Source organism: Scatophagus argus, chromosome 23 (assembly GCF_020382885.2).
Source record: "Scatophagus argus isolate fScaArg1 chromosome 23, fScaArg1.pri, whole genome shotgun sequence".
NCBI lineage: Eukaryota > Metazoa > Chordata > Actinopteri > Scatophagidae > Scatophagus > Scatophagus argus.
In genome coordinates, this window is record NC_058515.1 from 181,550 (window position 1) to 203,779 (window position 22,230).

The 22,230-nt window shown below is 39.8% G+C and overlaps 1 protein-coding gene across 11 annotated transcripts in view; it reads right to left on the reverse strand.

The window, feature by feature from the left end:
• Positions 1–22,230, reverse strand: part of frem1a (Fras1 related extracellular matrix 1a) — a 38,995-nt gene that overhangs the window by 16,548 nt on the left and 217 nt on the right. For 4 of the 11 annotated variants that reach the window (XR_006842387.1, XM_046380542.1, XM_046380538.1 and 1 more), the window contains exons 2-18: positions 15,428–15,489; positions 14,906–15,324; positions 13,906–14,000; positions 13,494–13,804; positions 12,962–13,158; positions 12,455–12,778; positions 12,255–12,363; positions 11,209–11,340; positions 9,935–10,279; positions 9,694–9,836; positions 8,118–8,314; positions 7,936–8,026; positions 7,667–7,834; positions 7,368–7,576; positions 6,228–6,321; positions 5,824–6,076; positions 2,720–2,923 (exon numbers count right to left, since the gene is read on the reverse strand). Coding sequence is in view for 7 of the 11 variants with exons in the window: in XM_046380542.1 (XP_046236498.1) it covers positions 2,720–2,923; positions 5,824–6,076; positions 6,228–6,321; positions 7,368–7,576; positions 7,667–7,834; positions 7,936–8,026; positions 8,118–8,314; positions 9,694–9,836; positions 9,935–10,279; positions 11,209–11,340; positions 12,255–12,363; positions 12,455–12,778; positions 12,962–13,158; positions 13,494–13,804; positions 13,906–14,000; positions 14,906–15,148 (3,115 nt within the window). In the remaining 4 variants the exon portion in view is untranslated. Of the gene's footprint in view, positions 1–2,719; positions 2,924–5,823; positions 6,077–6,227; positions 6,322–7,367; positions 7,577–7,666; positions 7,835–7,935; positions 8,032–8,117; positions 8,315–9,693; positions 9,837–9,934; positions 10,280–11,208; positions 11,341–12,254; positions 12,364–12,454; positions 12,779–12,961; positions 13,159–13,493; positions 13,805–13,905; positions 14,001–14,905; positions 16,691–22,230 lie in introns of those variants that run through there. The other 7 variants (XM_046380540.1, XM_046380541.1, XM_046380539.1 and 4 more) reach the window with 7 other exon arrangements.

Sequence of the window (22,230 nt, forward strand, 5' to 3'; positions counted from 1 at the left end):
GCAAAGGACTACGTGAGTGACCAGTGACTACGTCCACTTGTTTTTCTCCATTCCATGTTGTTCATGGTCACCAACCCTCTCTTTTCCCCTCCATAGACCCGGAGTCTTCAGTACCATCTGCATTGGCTTTGGTGAGATGTTGTAGGAGAACCTGGGAGCGAGCCTGCCAGAACCTCCAACGACAGTCCAACCTCTACAAGGCAGCCGCGGACCGTAAGAGGACTCCCGCCCCTCGCTACAGGACCTTCCGAACCTTCCACTTCAGGTGGAGTCCAATAAGCTCGCTCCCAGGTTTGTTGGTCCGTTTCCCATCGCCAGGGTCATCAATCCGGTCACGGTTCAGCTTAAGCTCCCAAGGTCAATGCGGATCCATCCCACATTCCATGTCAGCCATATTAAACCTGTCAGAACCAGTCCTCTTGTCCCTCCGGCCAAACCCCCTCCACCTGCCTGGTTCATCGATGGGGACCCAGTGTTCACAGTCCGGAAGCTCCTGTCTGCTCACCATCGGGGCCGGGGGATCCAGTACCTGGTGGACTGGGAGGGCTATGGGCCTGAGGAGTGCTCCTGGATTCCATCGAGGTTCGTCTTGGACCGCTCCCTCGTCCGAGACTTCCACGCTGCCCACCCTGATGCACCTGGGCCTTCAGGAGCAGGCCCTTGGGGGGGGGGGGGGTACTGTCATGTTCCTTGTCTGTTAAGTGTTCTATTTTTTCCTCATGTTTCATGTCTTGTCTTCCTGTTTTATTTTGTGATCACTTACCTCTGTCTCTGTTCCAGGTTCCTGTCTGCCCTGCCCCCTCCCCGTCTGTGTGCACCTGAACCCTGATTGTTTCTCCCGCACCTGTCTCTTATCACTCCCCATTAGTCTTGCATATATACCCTCTTGTGCCTTGTCTCGTTGCCAGTTCGTTGATGTTCACAGCCTCACGTTCCAGCATTTCTCACAGCCACAGTCATAGCTATATAGTGTTTGATCCCTGCTCGTTTTTTGACCTCGTCTTTTTGCCTCTCGTCTTGGATACCTTTGCCTGGTTTGACTGCTTTTCTGTGTACCGACCTCTGCCTGGAATAAACCTTGTTTACTGCTCTACCGATTCGAGTCGTGCATTTGAGTCCTCCTTACTCCTAGCCAGGTTCATGACAGATTAGGACCTCAGCCATTACCAAACTATATATAATTAGGGAAATCTACTCCTCCCAAAGACATCAAACTTTTCAACAATACCCACAAATAGACGATGTGTTCTCAATGTGTATTACACAGTGCAATTAGGTGACAGAAACCTGGAAAAGAGTTTATTGTCACCCCCCTCCACTATACACCAGATAGTATCCCCCAGAGCCTCAAATTGGTGCTCAGTTTTCAGAGGTGAGTGACCTGCACACACTATTGCACAATTAAGCCATGCAGGCTTCATTGTGAAAGAGATTATATTACCAAGACCACATGCTTAATTAACCACAATAACTTTATCTTGTCTTATCTTGTCTTTGCAGGGTAGAGCTCCATTCAACCCCAGCTGAGAGGCACCTACCACATCCATAAAACAAACATTGTTAATACAGACCACAATTACAATAAAACATTTCATGCTTCTGTTGCGTGTCTTATTTCTTTCACTACTGTTACATATTCTGTCCAAACTACCAATGCCACAAAATAAGGAGAAATGTTAGGAACGTTAGTAATGAAGAGGACCTTTCTTACATTTACTGTCACCATTAATCCACTGAAAACAGAAACACGATTTTAGGTATTCAGGAAATGGGGCCAGAATACAAAGTTTCACTGTACACCGACAACCAACTTTTACATGTGCTTGAGCCTCACATTCTGTCAGTTCTTAACTCTTTCAGCACATTGTTTGGTATGTGTTCTCACCAGCAAGAATTGGTCCTGGTTTTATGCCCTTGGCTAGAAAAGAGTTGCTTTGAGGAGGACTTGAATGTGGAGGAGTCATTTGCCAGTGCTTGTTTATCCTCCTCTTTCGCTCAACTTAACTTCATCTAGTTTAAGGTGCTTCATTGTTGAAGTTCTTCATGTTCATTATAGCAAAGCTAAGCTTTCCACAATTTACCAGAACGCATAAGAGGATAAATGTAATAGAGGCTTGCTTTGCCTGTGTTATCTGGCACATATATTTCAGAACTAATTCAGATTCAAATTTCACCATCTCCTCTCACAGCCATCTTTGGAAGATCAATAAAGCAAATCAGTAAATGACATCCCAACAAATATTCACACTTATATGGAACTGCCTTCACCTCCGTAATTGCATGTAGAATATTGTGGAAGTTCTCTCTGCCTCCTTCATCTAAATCTTGGATAGACAATATCATCTTAAAAGACGATTTCAATTTTTTTTTTAATTCACTTTTATGTACTTGCCATCTCTGTCTACTATTAAACTCATATTTTACTGTCTGTGGAAGATGCATGCAGGACGGGATGTATTCAACAGTGTTCTGTAGTGTTCTTATGTAATACTTTCCTACATGTGTACAATATACTGCTAAATTTTCTACATTGAAGTATTGTTTACTGAAGAAAAAAAAAATTACTGATTAGAATGACAAAGATGGAACGTACAAAGTAACAGGTGCGACAGGACAGTGCAGTGAAGGAAATGTTAATTTCACACGTTTTATTTTCATTTGTAAGTGAAGTTATACATCAAAGCTGGTTTTCTGGACACTAGCAGATTGTGTGGCCCACCTGTTGTAAGTGAAGGTGGTTGGCTGTCAACTGGAAACACTGTGATGTGGAGGTCATAGACAGGCAGACTGTCCCGTATCTGAGCTGTGCCTCTGGTTTTGGTGGGATGTCCTTCAGCACAGCACAGAGCTGAGCTTTCAGTTTCTCCATCAGAAATGACAAAGGTGATGGTGTCATGGTGAGGAGTTAGTCCAATCTCCAGCCCTGAAACCATAAGTACTTTTAGAGGCAATCTATCAAGGTTCAAGGAACTTTTAATGTCATACTAGCTCACATTTACATGCTTATGGTACAAAATTAGGACTCAGGTCCCGGGAGCAATAAGTAGAATATAAAAAATATGAAATGAAAAGTTGAATAAAAAATAGAAATATAAGCTAAGTAAAAAATAGAATATATAAGCTAAGGACAAATACAATATACTGTACTATATTGTACAGTATTAAACTTTTTAATCTCTTCAAGACACTGTATCATTTACATGTCTATGGAGCTTATAAAGATAAATCTTTAAGTGATGAGGATGAGATTATATAATGATAATGAAATGAACTACAACTATGATCTAATTCATAAGGCAGAAATTTTCTTTTCATATTCAATCAGTTTCAATTTATTTATTTATATAGCTATTTGCAATCAAAATTGTCTCCAGGTGCTTTACAGAAACTCAGAGTCTGAACCCCAAGCAGACAGTGGCAAGGAAAAACTCCCTTTTAACAGGAAGAAACCTTGAGCAGGACCCGGCTCACAAGGGAGAACTATCCTGCTGATAGTCGGCTGGGTGAAGGGGGGTAAGAAAACGTAGACAGGAAGAGAGGATGAAAGAGAGTGAGAGAGAGAGAAATATACATGCAATAAGCATCATTCATCATAAAGGACAAACATGACAGGGTGTTTTAATTGGAATACTGAAAGACTATTTATTGTATGTATTTGTTTTTTAGCTGATATGTTGTTCAAGTTAGTTAAAATAGCACTACATAGAAGAATGACATAGGCAGATGTTGACAGTAGACATTGGGTTTGTCAGAGGGCTGGATGCAGTTCAACATGTATATCTGGACGGAAAGATACCTGCAAAAAGATACAGAGAGAGAGAAAGAAAGGGAGGAAAACTGGACACATAATTAGTGACATAAAATAATGAATCATATGGCGACCTGATGAGAGGAGAAGAGGGGAGAGGAAGAAGAGGAGAGGAGGTGGGGGAGTAGAGATGGTGGTGGTGTTGAGGAGGTGGGGGAACTGCTCGGTAGATCATGTTTGTGTCCCCCGACAGCAAAGGCCTATAGCAGCGTAGCTATGATAGACATTAAAGACTAAGAGTTAGTCAGACCTATTCTACCTGTTCCTGTATATCAAGAAGTGACTGTAACTATACCTACCAGCCCTACACACTTTTGAGGCTAACTATATGCTTTACTAAACAGAAAGGTTTCAATACTAGTCTTAAAAGCGGAGGTGGTGTCAGCCTGTCGAACCCAGATTGACAACTCTTTCCACAGTAGGGTACCTGATAGCTTCTCCTCCCATTCTACATTTATGAATTCTGGGAACTGCAAGTAAACTTGCACTCTGTGAGCTGAGTGTTCTATTGGGAATATATGGAACTATTAGATCCTGCAGGTATGGTGGGGCTAGTCCATTTAGGGCCTTATATGTAAATAGGAGAATTTTAAAGCCTATTCTGAATTTTACCAGAAGCCAGTGAAGAGAAGCTAAGCTGGGGGAGATATGGTCCCTTCTACTGATTCCTGTCAAAACTCTAGCTGCTGCATTCTGGATCAGCTGCAGGCTAGTAATAGAATAATTTGGACATCCTGATAATAAGTTGCAGTAGTCCAGCCTAGTAACAAAAGCATGGACAAGTTTTTCAGCATCACTCTGAGAGAGTATGCTCCTAATCTTAGCAATATTACAGAGGTGAAAGAAGGTGGTCTTAGAGATCTGTTTAATATGATGGATAAATGACACGAAGGCAACGCTGAGGTTCCTCACAGTCGTACTGGAGGCCAAAGTAATGCTGTCCATAGAGAGAATATCATCAGCTATTCTAGTTCTGAGATGTTTGGGGCCAAAAACAATGACCTCAGTTTTGTCTGAGTTTAATAATAAAAAATTGGAGGTCATCCAGTCCTTTATGTCCTTAAGACATGCCTGGAGCCTGGCTAACGGCTGTTTCTTCGGGCTTTAAGGATGAGTACAGCTGGGTGTCATCAGCATAACAATGAAAGTTTACGCCATGTAATATGTATATATGTATTACATGTGAAGAGGACACATCTTTAATATGAACAAAATGAAATCTATCTGATAAATATGATTTAAACCAGCTTAGTGCTGTCCCTGTGATCCTAGTCTCCTGTTCTAATCTGTGTAATAAAATGCTGTGATCTACAGTGTCAAAGGCAGCACTGAGGTCCAGTAGAACGAGTATGGAGACAAGTCAGCGGTCTGATGCCTTGTAACTTTATCCAGTGCTGTTTCTGTGCTGTAATGGGCTCTGAAACCAGACTGAAACACTTCAAACAGACTGTTCCTGCAGTTCCTGTAGTTAACTGGCTTGCAACAACTCTTTCAAGAATTTTAGACACAAATGGGAGGTTGGATATCGGCCTATTGTTTGCTAAGATGTCTGGGTCAAGTGAAGGTTTTTAAGTAAGGGTCTGATAACAGCAGTTTTAAAAGCCTTTTGTACATAATCTGTTGTTAAAGACATGTTGATCTGATCTAAAAAGGAAATGTCAATCAAGGGAAAGACGTCCTTGAGGAGCTTTGTTGGGATGGGGTCTAAGAGACATGTAGGGAGCTTTATAACTGGAGTAAATAATGAAAGTTGTGCTGTTACAAGAGCTTTGACTTGTCCACAAGAGTACAATCAGTATGGCTTCGTTAATGTTGATAGTACAGATGTAATGCTCAGATATATTTCTCTTACAGTTACTAATAGGTGAGTTTTTATGAGAACGGATGTTTCAAATTTTAGGTGACAATGACTGAGTCAGTTTAAACACCTCCAAATAGCTGGATTAAACCAACTCTCCTACTTTCATTGATGCAGAAAGTGTAATTCCTGACTCTTCCCACTGTCTGCGACCAACCTGTGTGTTTGTAGGTAATGATCCCTGCAGTGATGTCTGCTTGGATGAAGCGATCGACAATGACACTGTTTCGGAGCACCACACCATGATACGGCTGCCGGGCGATGAGGAAGGCCAGGCTGCTGTTGTCACTGTCTGCATCAGTAGCGTAAATAAACTCTGCAGTGATGACTATTTCCTGTCCCTCCCCACAGCTGAGAACCGGTTTTAAACCAGCGATCAACACTGGGACCTCATCATTGATAGGATTCACCTGGAGATCACATGCAAATACCTTAAGTAAAACAATTAATGGTTAAGTTTATACATTTTTATGACTAGAAAGAAGGACCAAAAGTGTAAAGCCATTAGGATTATCTATTCCTAATGAAACTGCCATTATTTTCTCAAATGAGAGCAGTTACCTTTATTTGCAGGATAAAACTGACTGAATTTGTGCCATCTGTTGCAGTGAATTCAATGTTGTCCTCTACAGTTTCTGAGCTGTCATGATTGTATCTGATGGACGAATGACAGACAAAATCAACATTTGCAAATATAAGTCAGGGAATTAAAATAAATGGACCTGTTGTAAACAGCTTTGGTATCCAATTACTTAGCCACCTCCCGCCATCTATCCTGATAAAAATTACAGCTGGTGACACTTGGCAAGTCTCAGGATTAAACAAGAATCAGGCTCATCTACTGGACTGAACAGTGTTTTTAGGAACATACAGTGATAAGCATTTCCACTTAGATCACGATGTTGAGAACTGGTTATATTTTTCATCTGGGACCTGAACTATTAATGTGTTTTGTGTTCTTGAAAATCACTTTTTGTCTGACTGATTTTCATTTTAATTTAATAACAGTACTTGCATCAAGAGCTTTACTTTATTTAGTGATTTTAAGGCACCATTAATCTTTCTTTGTTTCTTTTCTTTTTGGCCACTTAGAGGTAGAACTCCAAGCTACCAGCCAATTCAAAAACCTGTTTTCCACAATATGCTGCTATTTAGACATCCAGCAGAAACAGGGCGAGACTAGTGTTTACAAGAGTCACGTTTCCAATCTACCTCATGAATGTAATTCCAATATTCACTCTCTTTTAGCTCTGTTTTGGTCTATGCCAACTTCTGAGAAAGAACCGATGTCTCTTGCTTCCTAATTGCTCATTTTAGCTAGTGGCTACAGGTGCTGGGCAGTGAATTTGTTAGCTGTCAGTTGCTGTAATCTATTGCTAGAAATAAATTGATGAGACACAACCAGACAGAAAAGATGCAAATCTTGCAACACAATAAGCTATAGTAACTATAATGCAAACTGCAGTTTCACACAGTTCAGAAAACAAATTGTCATCAAAAACCAGTTGATATTGGACATAAACATGAATCTGGTAGAGCTGTATTATTAAGGTGCTTCCATGTTATAGACCTTACATAATACCTACTATCATACTTTACGAATAATAACACCATTATTTTTCCTCATTCATATTGATATTCATATGACTTAAGTATAAATGACATATGAAATGAAGAAACAACTGAAGTAGAATATCTGACCTAACTTTAAGGCTTTTCAGGTCTTGCACAGTGAAAACATGGCCTTGTTTTAGCAGGAGGGTGCCTAGCTGCAGAGCTCCATGCTGTGGTTCCTTCTGAAGCTGCACCTGCAGGACTTCTTCCATGGAGTCCACATCTGACAGCAGCAAGTTCTCAGGGCTGACCAAGCACTCCCCTCCTTCATCAACAGTCATAGGATTGGTGATCACCTGAAACAGAACATATCCTTACTTTTTCTATATATCCACATTTCTCCATGCATAAAATTATATAATTAAAAAAAGTATTTTATATTCCACCTGTGGTGGCTGGTTGTCTACTGGCATCACAGTGATGTTAAAGCAGATCCCAGTGACTGTTTTGCCCAGGTGGTTGGTTACAGACAGAACAAACTGGATATGCTGGGGGTACGGGCCAATGTCCATGATTGGAGGCATGTAGGCTACTTTCATGAAGTTCACTGCATGCTGGAATAAAACAAAGAGAAAAAAATGGATAGATTGTGGCTATGCTTGTCTTACTACATTTACTTACAGTGTATTTCTGAATAAGAAACTAAAAGAATTACCTGTGTAAAGAGTCTCAGCACTGGTGCATTGGAGTCTTTAGTGAATTTGGGTATGCTGTCAACTAAGAACAATGTCCCTGCATCTGGACTCCTACTCTTGACAAGAACAACACATAAATCAGACAGATACTTTTCCTTTGTTTGGTGTTCAGCGTGTTATCCAAAGATGAGGACATATTAACCTGTTAGGACCGATGTAGAAAGGCGGAGTGGTGACTGTATATGTAAGCTCACTTTCTGGGGACTCCTGGTCTACAAAGTGAAGCTGTTTCCTTGTTATATGAACCACTTCTGTTTCTTTAATGACAAGACACCGACTGGAACCAGGAACCTCTTTTGGTGGTTTGTCTGGAACAGGCTCTATGTGCACCATTACCACCTGCATCACAAGGACACCATTATAGATAGATAGAAAGAGTTATGCAAGAAGTGTAGCTGCTGTAGGTATTTTAATTTTCTTAAAAAATGAAACTACATGCTGGGGCTACTTATGCCTTGGAGATCACAAGAAATTGTTTGCTTGGACTGCTTGTGGTTTTTCCCACAAGTTTTCAGTACTGGTGGAGATTATTAGGTGCAGAAAATGAAGCCAGTTAAATAAAAGCTTAGCAGCTGTCCCCTTTATAGTATCATAGTGTAGTAACCCATCTCCACTTCAGCTTGCCATAATCACAATTCTCTGTCACAGTGAATGAAAGAATGTCAACGCGGCAAGTGGACATGGACAGTGGCCAAATCTTTTGGGTTTAAAAAGTGGATGTATCTTCACTCTCCCTTCTCAAACTCTTCTGTAGCAAGTGTGTAGCTGCTGAAATCCACTGTAATGTAAAGTTACTGTAATATTAGAGGAGGAAATGTCCCTTACTTAATTAATTTTAGAGAACAGGTGACAAAAAGGAAAGATACTGAAGATAACAGAAAAAACAAAGTCTGGTGAGTGCTGAGTTTTAGTCAGAGGCCGAACACAAACACATAGACACAAATACCTTCAGTATCTGCTATTCCTCATTAGCTTGTGGCTAATGTACAATAAGGTATTCTGGCTGTTTGGAATGAATAAATGCACAATCAAACTCAAGAACAAATAATAGTCTATGGTGCAAATACAGCAACTGCCTCCATCCATCCATCCATTCATCTTCTTCCACTTCATCCGGGACCGGGTCGCAGGGGCAGCAGCTTGAGCAGGGATGCCCAGACTTCCCTCTCCCCAGACACTTTCTCCAGCTCTTCCGGGCAGACCTCAAGGTGTTCCCAGGCTGGCCGAGTGACATAGTCCCTCCAGCGTGTCCTGGGTCTTCCTCTGGGCCTCCTACCAGTGGGGCATGCCCGGAACACCTCCCCAGGAAGGCATCTCGGGGGCATCTGAAACAAATGCCCGAGCCTCAACTGGCTCCTTTCGTGTGGAGGAGCAGCAGCTCTACTCCGAGCTCCTCCCGGGTGACAGAGCTCCTCACCCAGCAACTGCCTGTTAGTCATAACTTGATAGCTTCCAGGTATGGTGGGGAAGTTTCAGTAACCAGCTCCCCTCACATTCACCCACACCCCACCTGTTTCCCCATTTTAGCCAAAAGGTAGGTGGAGTCAGGCAAAGCCAAGATGGCAATGACCACAATCATGACTTTGAGCTTCTCATACAGCTTTTCAGAAACCCATGGATGATGTCAATGGGGTCCTACTACTTATGATACATTATTGTGGCTAGAAGATATGTCCATGATCATCCAGTATAAATGAAAATGTGTAACTGTTACCTACTTGAGACTCTGACAGGTTGGGAGGGTCATGGAAATCGGACAGCACCACCTCGAAGGAGTCAGCAAAGACCCCATTTCCTAGGTGTCGATAGTAAACCATGGACTGAGATAGGTCTTTCTGCAGAAAGTGTCTGACAGGATAACCTGGATTAAAGCCAACAGAAACATGACATAATTTGGTTGAAAAGAAAACCTAATTCCAGGTAAGATCAAATAAATACTAAAATATACGCAATTCTGACCCGTGAGTCCAGGTCCTGGGATTTTCATGACCTCTCCCGCCTGTGGGGGGCGCGTGATGTTAAAGAGGACATAGTCGTCGCTGGAGTCCATATCTGAAGCCTGGAGGGTTGAGTCTGTTAGCAAAACCATCTTGCCCTCAGACACCTCCAGCAGCATGTTAGTGATGAGAAATGGAGGGCTGTCGTCCTTTGGCAGGATCTTGATGGGGAACTTATGTCGGGTCTGATGGTGGCCATCAGTGATGCGGAAGATTATGAAGTCTTTGGTGGAGTCGCTGTCATCATGGTGATAGCGAACTACACCCGTTTTGATGTCATTGACAGTGAACATGAAGCTCTTTCCACCTGTATTTTACATGACACAAACAAAACTTGGAATCAATTCTTGAATAATGTTAATATCAATAAAATCAAATTTCTTTTCATGACTAATTGAAACAAATGTAATACCTCTGGTGGAAATGATTTCTAGTGTGTCATATTGTAGGCTAATGTTCTCAAAATTAAGACCACATTTCCAATAAACCTTGTTCCTCTTTCTGAGAAACCGTGGAAGTTTAAAAACAGGTTTATGATAGAAAAAAGCTAGTTTCTTCCTCTTTTGCATAGTAAAGCATTTTAGGAGATTTTTCACATTCTTTTAGCTGTGAGAACATCAGAATCCTAAGCCACTCTGAAGGACCACCTACTCATTCTGTCTGATTTCTGTTAACTCCTCTGTGATGCACATGTTTTTGTCTCTTACATACCAACTCAAGCAGCAGATGTTTGTGAACACACTGTTTCAACTGATTTCACCATTAAGCTAACAACTGAAATATCCCCAGGCTCCCTTAAAAATAGTGTAATTTTGAGTCAGGGGCACCTTAATAAACTTTTGCAAAACAGGTACAGTAAATTCCTAATCATTTGTGTCTTCTTGTTATGTTTTGAACTCTCCAGCTTTCCATCCTCTCAAGGGTACGAACCAACATGGTTTGTCATTGGTCAATGGCACTTCCCCAAAGGTCTAAGCCTAAAGGTGCATGTTTCTCTGATTTTACTCAAAAATTTTGCTGTTCTTAATACTCGTCTTACTAGATGACATGACTTTTGAACAGCTGAACCTTGCCTAATGAAACAACAGATAACCAACTTATGGACACATTTGCAGTATAGTCAGACAGACTTTACCATGACTTTAAAATTATATGTTCAAGCTTAAATTTAACTCTCTAGACATCAGTTGCAGATAGAATATGTAATTTGTCTTTTTTTCACTATTGTGCTAGTACCTCTGACAGTAAGTCGTCCATGCTGCAGGCCGTCCACAGTGATGATTCGAACAGCATTCAAGTTATCACTATCCACAATCTGGAGCTGCTCCCACATTATTGGTCGGGACTGACCTTCTAACAGACTGAGGCCTATAAGACAAAAATCACTAGATACCAAAATCACTAGACTTAACAGCTGGAGTGTCCAGCTTATCTGTGTTCAGACAAGAAAACAGTTTGTTTTGGATGCAGTTCGTACTATGTTTCATGAAGATGATTTATTATTATTCCAGTCTCTTTAGTGTAACCCTTGCCTAAAGCAACCTTACAGCTAATTTCATTATTTTTTTTATTTGGTGGCAGAAAAACTAGAAAAAGCTGACAGATATGCATGACAAGTTATTGCCTGACATAACTTAGGTAATAAAACACAAGGGCAAAAATAGTATTCATTTATATTGTCTTGACCAACTCCTTTAACTGCTGAATGTGTGAGTTTCTTCACCAACTTGTTAATGTAGTGGTTGGAAGGTAGTGTACAGCTGCCTGCTGCTGCTGAGTGCAAGGGTGATTAGGGTGGTGAGACTGAACAAGACAATAAATGTATGTTAAAGCCAAAACAACAGTTAATTAAAAGAGATTTAACTTGTTTGGTATACTAAGCATAGCCCCTAGGAAAGCATTTACCAAGAAGGGGCTTAGACCAGACCTTCCCTCAAAAGATGAGTGGTATAAAATAATCTATGAAATTTTCTCCATGAAACTGCAGGAAACTAAATTTGGAGGAAGTGGAAGGAGTATATTTCCACCAGATGATTTTGTTTAAACTGTATTTATTTATTTATTGTCATGCTTTTATGTATATTACTTCCTTATTCTGGTAAAGTCACCCCATGTTCTGTTCTCATTTATTATTGTAAAAAAAAAAAGAGGTTTTCCATGGAACCTTCATTCTCATTATGAGAGATAATTGTTAAAATAAATTTGAGTTTTAACATTAAACAACCTAAATGCTCCTGTGCATTTGAAAAGGTTTGCACAGTTGTAGTGTGACAATAACATACCCATATTCCAAGACACTCTGGGTGAATTTGTGTCTGAATTCCTTACAGACATATGAACAGTCATTGGTTGGCTCTTCTCAAAAAAAAAATCATGAACTTCAAATTCCACCTGTGTGGGAAGATTGCATAGATTTTCAGAAACAACAGCCAATACCACACTCTTTTACAATACAATACCAAGTATAAGAAAAGAACGCTACCTCATAATTCCGACGTTGGGTATGTGAGGAGTTTGGTGGTTGATATCCAATGAGCATGTCATTTAGATCAAGCCATGTGAAGGAGGAGACTGGGCGTGTGTGATCAGATAAATGTGTGATGAAGCCGTCCACAGGGGGTTTGGTGATGTTGAAAACCAAAAGCTGTTTGAGAGTTTCCTCATCTTCAGCGTCTAGTGTAGCAGTGGATAGCGGAGTGAGGATGAACTGGTCCACTTCCAGGATAAACATAGACATGAAGGACGGTTTGGGAGGCTGATTGGGCATTGCACCGTATATCTGCACTGGTATCCAGGCCTGTTCAGACTACATAAAGAAATCATGATGACCAGTAGTGTTTTTTAATAAATTTTGGGAAAGGTATGATATTCATCATTTAATATTAGTTTCTTATAGAGTTTATTAGTCTATTGAAACTTAGTACAATGTCATGAAATTACACTTACTGTACTGTAGAAATAAAAAACTGTATACAAACAACCCAATTACCTGATATATGCTGCCGCTCTTGGTGTCCTTGAGGTCCATTCGGATTGCAATGTAGTCTACATCTGGAGATGGAGGATCTATGTGCTGATACCTTAGCCCCATCAACAAGAAGTCATCACAGGGAATTTTGGTGATCTTCACTAGCTTCAAACCCTTCAGGCAGTCTTCAGATTTACACATCGCTCTGGCTTTATTATCTGGATAATTATATGACCATAGCAATTTTCACTCTTTGTGTTATGTTTTCTTTATTGAGTGTGGAACAACCATATAATGTTACCAATGACAATTTTCATACTCTTTGTTCTCACTCAAAAATTGAGACAATCTGATTAAATAAAGTCAGCATGTCATGTCACTAAAAGGACACTGCATTATTATACAATGTATAAAATATTATTACCTTTAGTACTGTTACCTTTTAGTAACACTTCTTGTTAATGATCAGCCCTCTATGTCTTGGCCAAATTTGTTGTTTATTATTGGTAGATTTTTTTTCTATTCACTTATGACATGCAGCTTAATAACCTACCTAGCTGCTGACGTAAGTGGATGAAGCTTTCTGGCTCATCTCCTCTCTTTGTAGCTTTCTCTGGTTCGCCGGTAACCAGTTGGCCATGGGCTGGCAGGTGGGTGTCATAGCTGCTTAAATGGACAATACACTCCAGGCTAGACTTCTTCTCATAATGGAAGGACACCACATTGCCATCCACAGCATCAGAGATGCCATAGAATTCAGGAACCTCCAGGGATTTGGGCCCCAGCTTTATGATACTGCATTCAGGTTCCATAATGTCCACATGGAGAAAAAATACCTCCACGTATGTCTCTGTCTCGGTCAATCTGTTAAAAAAAAAAACATACAATAATCATGTCAGCAAGGAAAGGACATAAAATGAATAAGAGCTGTTCATTCCCATTTTAAGAATATTTCTTTGTTGTACCTGTACAGCTGAAGTTTGACAGTGTCCTCCTTCAACAATGGACATCCGTTATGAACGTACTTTACCTCATCAGCTAGATAGTGGCAATCAAATACCTGACCAAAAAGGGAGAAAATGAATTTATAAAAAAAATGAGTGAGTCATAATGGAATAATATTTGTTTTTGTCTTTTTCACTTTGCTCACGTTTATTCATTCATTTTCTATACAGCTTATCCATCAGGGTTGTGGGGAGCCTATCCCAGCTAACTGTGGGCAAGAGGCGGGCTACACACTGGACTAGTCTCCACTCAATCGCAGGGCTGACACAGAAAGACAGACAATCACACATGCACACACTCACACCTAGGGGCAATGTAGAGTAGCCAATTAACCTAGCGTGCATGCTTTTGGGCTTGTGGGAGGAAGCCAGAGTACCTGGAGAAAACCGACACAGACACAGGGAGAACATGCAAACTCCACACAGAAGGGCCCAGACCAGGATTTGAACCTGGAACCCTCTTGCTATGAGGCTAGAGCGCTAACCACTGCACCACTGTGCTGCCACTTTGCTAACAAATGTAGTAAAATTACATTTCTTCCAGCACATATTAGCCAAAGCAACTTAGTAGCATGTAAATGCATTTTATAGATAGGACACAGGGTCCATTCACTCAACTTTTGTTTTCTCTCTCTAGTTATCCTTTATATCTATTACATCGTAGACTCCCTATTTCTATTTAATTTATTCTTGACAGATTATATGTGCTTTTATCCATCAATCATGCACTGAGGCATACAAATGTGGGATTTTGGGGGCCAGTTACATTTGGCAGGAACATAACAGAATCTACTAAAATCACAAAAAAATAAATGAAAGGTTCTTACAACAAATCTTATACTGGATAATTTCCTACATGTTGGTTGTCAAACAGTGCTATGAAAGCACAATGCATGCATTTAAACTGTACAGTTTGGTGTTGACTATACATGCCTGGGACACGCTGGGATTTTTCCATTACCTGAGGCATCAGTTTTCCCACTCGTTGAGTTATAGGCTCATTTAACACCACCTCCACCTTGCAGGCATCCTTCTGACAGGGAATTTGGAACTGCAGGTCACCCTCCTGGAGGTAGGCTGACTGCCCTCGTTTCACCTTTAAACCTTTATTGACTTTCACAAGGGAACTGTGTGATGAGTAGGTCATTCCCAGCAGAAGCACTGGAAGCAAGGTCCAGGCCAGTGTTTGACCCTGTGAACCCATCACTGTCAGTCACAAGCCAACGTTCTGTAGGGTCTTCAAGGCTCCAAACAAAAGCAGGATCGCTTTCAGAAACAGACTTCAATATGAGGCTCTGAGAAGAAGCTGCAACTTCCTCTGGTTGTATGTTGATATTGTGGTATGTTTTACTTTTACCAGTTTACATGATCGGCCAGAAGCTGTAAAAGACATTAAACAAGTTTCAGAAGAAGTCCAGCATTTACTCTCCTTTTAGCTCTGTTTTGGTCTCCACCACACTATGTTCACCATCTAGCTGCTTACTTTGTCGGTCTCCTGTTTGATGTTGGGCAGCTAGTGTACAGTGGCTTTGTCAGAGCATTTTCCTGAAAACCAAAACAATAAGCTGAAAGAGTCTAAAAGAGATTCAGAGTTGGTAAGAATTCTCTGTGGGTTTATCAATATGAATGACGTTAGATGATACTGTGCACAGTCATTTGATCCATTGTTAATATAAGTATATTGATTGGTGCAGCTTCAACAAAAAGGAAACAAATTAACAAACCAAAAACACACTCAGGTGACTATTTAGTAGATTTCAATGTGAACCATTAACTGTATGGGAAGTACATGTCCTCCTGTGCTGAACATATAAAATTTGCTTTTCAGATTTGATCAGCTCATAAATTATTTTAAATGATTAGTTCTAAGTCCAAACTCATTACAACAAGTGGGGTCCTGATTTGCCAAGGAATGCCTTTCTGTGTAAATCACAAAACCTTGCTGGTGGTTCTCCATGATCTAGACAATACTGCAAGTTTTGGACATTAACCACAGCTGGATTGCTGCCATATTTTCAAGTCATAGAAATGTTTGTGATAAAGAGGGACATAATCCGTATGGTTATGCTAGACAATGATGAACTTGCTTTCTCTATTGCATCCTTCAACCCCTCCTAAGTTAAATCAGTTGCACAATAAGCTAATACATGGTTTCTAAATAAAAAGAAAATTTGATGTACCGTATATCAGACATCAGGGATCAGGCTTTTGCTTAAACAGTCACAGTAATACATGGAACCACCTTCATTCTGGGAGGAAGAGGAAGAGATTGTTATCAGTCTTTTGTCTGTCCTTTAAAGATCAAGCTGTATTCACGAGTCAGTTAACTTAGTTTAACATAAACACTTGGGAGCAGAGGTCCCAGCTAGCCTGGCTGCTTCCAAAGTTCAAAAAGACACCCAACAACTACTTAACAGCTCAGCAATTAACCCATATCAGTAGGCTGTGGAATTTGCTGAATCTAAACATCAGTAACAACCTTTCACCTAGCCAGGACCGTGACAATTATGACGTGTGTATAGGTGAGTATAGGCAGTCATAATGCATTAGAAGCACCATCACTAGTCAAGAGCATCTATAAGAGACTTGAATTTATCATTCATTAGAAGTCACATTTCTGGAGCTTTGCAGAACAACTTTTCCTAAACAACTGAAACAGATAGGGAGTGTTTTTACAATGAAAAAAAAACATAAAATTGCTCTATGCAGCTCATTCAATGTAATTCAAGTCTCTAGAAGCCTGAGTTTAATTTATCTGAAAAGACTTATATAGAATTATTAGAAGAATTATTATTAGAATTATTTAGACTGCATGTACATGTGTTTGAGCTTGTCCATCTACTTTGTCATATCGCTTTTAGTTTAGTGGCTACGGTAAATATTTGGCCTTAAAGGGTGTAAATAACTCAAAATCAAATTTGGGATCTAGATCACATTAATGGTTTAGCATATAATAAAAATCTTGATCTGAAATACTGTTCTATAAAGGGAGAAACCTCCATCATCAGTTCTCTATCATAACTTCAAAGTTTCATATTTGTTAATAAGCAGACAGTACCGCAAGAAACAATAATTAGACAGAACTACCAGGTCTACAAGCTGAAGCATGTACAAGCACCAACATAAGCACACCCTCACATACAGAAATACACCAACACCACTAGTTTATGACTACAACGGGAAAGTACAGTTGCTGTTCATTGTTTTTGTAATTATATGACAGAAAACAGCAATAATATGAGTTTTCAACCAGCTTCAGGCGCCCTGCTCCAAATCTTCTATTCAGAGACTTGGTGACTTGTTCTGTGCTCAGGCTGCCAGAAGATATGTTCATTACAAACAAATGTTAGTCTTTCCCTGAGGCCAAACAGGCTCTCTAGTAATGACATGATGTTTCTCTGTGACCTTTGACCTTTATATAGAGTCACCCCCAGCATGGGCCTTTCCACTGTCAAAGACTTTTAATCTCTGCTGAAGTTACCATATTATATTATAAGCAGGGGAGAAACATTCTATAAAACCTGTGTTTAAAACCTTCCTCAGTATAACCTAAGGATGCCTTAAATTGCTCCCCTTCTTTTGCATTCATAGCCTGTTTTCATTCTATCTTCTGTTTTGCTGTTGGCTCCTTGTACTTAGTTTCTCCTTTCTCTACAGGGATCAGTCTTACCTCAACCTAGACACCACCGAGGTTGTGTGGTGGAGTTGTTTTGTATTTGAAAAAAGGGGCTTTATAGATGTCATCCTGCCACATTCCTCAGGACACCTACCCAAGACCTCACACAGAAAGCACCTTGGACAGAAAAGCTTACCTTATAATCAGCCTCTACATTGGGGAACATGTTATAGCTTGTCCCCATGAACAATGCTTGTGTTGAAGGAGCTGGAAAGATCATGTTCAAGGAGTGAGTGCAACAACAGAATTTCAAGTGGTCACATATCCCTCGTACTGACAATGTATTGCTTTTTATTAGTCTCAAGAAAATTTTGGTGATTTCCATGTGATTTAACTTCAGTTGTAGGGTTACACGTTTCATTGAAAAAGCCGCAATAATACTTCAAATGATCTCTTGTGACCTTTGGTATGTAAAATATTGGCATAAGTATAAGTTGGATCATACTGTCAGCTACTGGCACTGTACTGTCATTAGTGTACCTTAAGGCTAACATATCTAACATGTTAGCAAACAGTTGTAGACACAGAACAACATTTTCATTGTTGCTTCATTATTTCACTGTTGTGTTTATGTCCAACTGATCAATCTTAGTCCAATATTCACTCTTCTTTTAGCTCAGTCATAATAATCATTAGCAAATGTAATTAGAATTTTAGCCATTAGAACTGCTAGAAGCAAGACTACCAAGTCTAGTATCACAGTGTACAGTTGCTCTGTGTGTTCTTCCAAACTGAAAATTCAGTCATTACCTAGCCCAACCCTTGCCAAAGGAAAATCTGGTGAAGTTTCTTAGTCCACTAAACATTTCTGGAGCTTCACAGCTGAACAGTGTTGCACCTTTTCCTAAACAACTGAAGCAGATGGGGAGTGGTTTCATTCATTCATTCATCTTCTATAACGCTTATCCGTCAGTGTTGCGCAGGGACCGGAGCCTTTCCCTTGGGCTTTCCAGAGACTTTATTATTATGCCAGAAAAATGATATGGAGCCATTTTATTTATTTATTTCTAAAAACAAGTCGCCAACTTCTTTAGTTGTTTAGGAGAATGCTGCAATACAGTTTTACTGTGAAAGTCCAGAAATGTTTTGTGAACTAACTATTGACAGACATTTTTAGATGATTCGTTCTTTTAATTTCAAATGTATTTAAAAGTGGGAAACTAGAAAGTGACACAAGTGTTAAATAGCCTATATAATTTCCCACGTTCTTTATCCAGTTTTATGACTCCATTGTTGACTATGGCCTTAGGTTTAGCTACAGTTGTCTGTTAGTTTGTACTTAAACGTGTTAACAGCAGTCATACACTATATTACAAAAGTATGTGGACACCACTGTCTACATACTTCAGTGTACTTGTGGTCTGGGCCTGTTTTTTCCTATTTGGTCTTGGCCCTTTTAGTTCAGCCACATCCTACACCTTTTGGATGCACAGGAACACTGACTGAGGGCCAGGCCTTATCACCTACCATCAGTACTGGATCTCACTAATGTTTTACTGGCTGAAATGCACAGCAAACCAAAGTCTGACTGCATGCCAATGGTGAGAGTAGATCACATCTTAGCAAATAACACTCCAGCATTGTTTTACAATAGATTAAGGCATGTCACTGATGATTACTGAATGTAATGGCACAATGAATTCAGTAATCTGCACTGTTAAAGATTGAGATGATCCATGGACTGTTTCAGTGGGGAAGCTACAGATGTGAGGTAGGAGTGCTAGGAAAGCTCCTAATGTTAACTGCCTGGAGCACTCTGAGGGTCCTGTCCCTGTTTGTAGTTGATCCTTTTCCTGTTTTGACAGAGCTTCATGTTACAGTTGCTATAATATATAATGTCAACACGACGCATTCGGGAAGCTGTCACGTTGGGTACTCTAGATTTAGATCCTCAAATTGACAGCCAAGGACCACCAGCCCCACCATGAATTAATATGTCAGGACTGAACTGTTGTCTCTACTGAGATGTCATTCAGGAGGAAACTCAGTCTAATGACAGGCTGGTAGTACAACACAGGCTCCCCAATCCAAACCCAAACAAAACATTCGTGCACATGGTATGGTATCACTCTCCAGCTGATCCACATCCTTAAAACAGAAAAATTTCAGAACTAAATAATTTCATTTCAGTTCAGTAGATTGGTTCACAGAGGTTAAGAAATCCATGTGTCTTTTATATCAAGTTCATCTGTTGAAAACAAACCATCTTGGCAGTTTTCACTTAAATGGGAAGGGAAAGCCCATTATCCCATAACTAGCCCATAACCTTTTCTATCCCAGTAAGGTTAAGAGAAGTGTGTGTTATTTCCATGAGACATGTCACACAAATAACACATACATGTGTCACACATCTTAAATGTCTATATGAAATAACAATGAAATATAAAAAGAAAGAAACTTTAAATATATATTTAAAAATAAAATATAAAAGTGCAGTGACACATGCAGAATACACAGGTAGAAGTTTCAGCTACATTGTTTTTACTTTCCTTAATATTTAAGCATTATTATAATTTTTACAATATATGTAAGCAGGGAAAGATTTGCTTAATTTGGTTTTGACATGGGGCAGCACCTTGGTTACCCTACATTGCCCCCAAGTGTGAGTGTGTGGGTGTGTGAGATTGTCTGTCTTTGTGTGTCAGCCCTGCAAATGGCTGGTCCAGTCCAGGTTGAACCCACCCTCTTGCCCGTAGTCTCCAGTCTCCAGTCCCCTAGGCTCCAGTCCCCCCAAAATCCTGACCGATAAGCAGTATAGAAAATGGATGGATGGATGATTTTGAGCTGTATTACAACAACACAGTTGCTAACATTTATCCAGCTAGATAGCCACAAATTAGATAAACAGAGCACAGCCACTGAGTGCAGCTCTTACATGCCCTGCTGTGTGTTACTGGTTAGCTTGGCAGCTATGTTGCCTGGCCAGCCAGTCTTGTATGTTTTTACTAAGTCACCAAGCTTTGCACCACCTATTTGACAAGTATATAGTGATGAACTTCTCTGTGCCACTTTCTGGTGTGACCAGACCCTAAAGCAAGTATAAAACATTTGCTGAATAACAGCTACTGTCGTCACAAGTGACAATTACAGCAGAGTAGTAAATGCTAAAATGCACAAAAGAGTCAAAAAGTAAAAATGTAGTAAATGTATCTAAAATTTGCTAACCTTACCTAACATTAGCTAAGAAGAGCTACTGCCCACATGGAAAGAAAATATATGAACATACATGTTGCCACATATATTTTCCAACATATATACACATATTCAAAATTGCCCCCCTACATATACTGTATGTCTTTCAACTATATGTACATATATACGTATATGCATGTATATGCTATACATACATATGTAAATTCAACATTTGTGATTCAAAATGTACATAGTCTTGCTTTAATTACATTAATTACATCACTTTAGTTACATCAGCTTTGATACCAATTAATGAAAAGCCTGCATTATAACCAGGGGATGTGATGTTTTAATTATGGGGACAGAAATAGAAAAATATTATTCAGTTTCATTATGAGAGCCATTGCTTTTGCTGGTTACATTTTGACCAGTCCTTTTAAAATCTGTCTTGTTAGTCCCTAAGTTTATAGAAGTGTAATATTAAGTCACTCTGATTGTTTGTTGTGAATTAAAATAGGCAGAGCACTAGCCATCAGATAAGATGAAATCAGCCAGATTCTTTACAAACATTTCTACAATAAGCAAGAAGCTTGGGATATTAAGATTAAAGATTTGACATACAAAAGCAGGGGAAAACAGAACATGTGAATTCTGTCTGTTGACCCTCGATGAGCATGAAATAACAACCACACTTCATAAACATCAAATATCATAACATAATTCTACCCTCATAAGAAGTAACCCTTCCGTAACCCAGCAGAATTTCATCCTGCCTTTCCCAAACCACAAACTGGTGATGAACACAGAACACACAGCTGTGAGGGAATGTGATGTGTCACATAACAAGTGGCTTCGCGCCACAGCTGGGAACGCCTGCTACATCCATTCACAGCAACGACTTCTCCTTCTAATCTCAATAATGACAGGGTCCTAGGCCACCAGAAATTTACAAAGAAAGACGAGCCATCAGGAAAGAAGAGGGTATTCTGCTGAAAAGATGAGTGGACAACCTTTGGCTGCCATCCAGCTACATTAAAAAGCTCCCAATACTCCCTAAATGCCAGAAACAAGAGCTGGGTATGTGATAAATGGGTGAAAGTGCAGTTTTGTGCACTGCCGCATTTTAACAGCACTGTTAAATTACAGATAGAACCATATGGAGTTTTTAAATTATTTTACCTTTAAATACACTGATGAAGGTGATTGAGTCTGAACTCTTGAATTTCATTAAATGCTTATCTGGCAATGTTAATTAAACACCACGTACTGACAAAGTTATTACACTACAGGAGTTTAGTGAGGCATCAGTAGATGGGTATGCTTGTAAATGATGAATTTTGAGAAAATAAGAGACATCGTAAAAATTAAAGTGTTCATTGAGAGAGAGGGAAGAAAAAAATAGAAAAAAGAGAAGAAAGAGAGACAGTGCAAAACAAAAGGAGTAAAACAACCAAATAAATGAGGGATAAGTTTGAAAA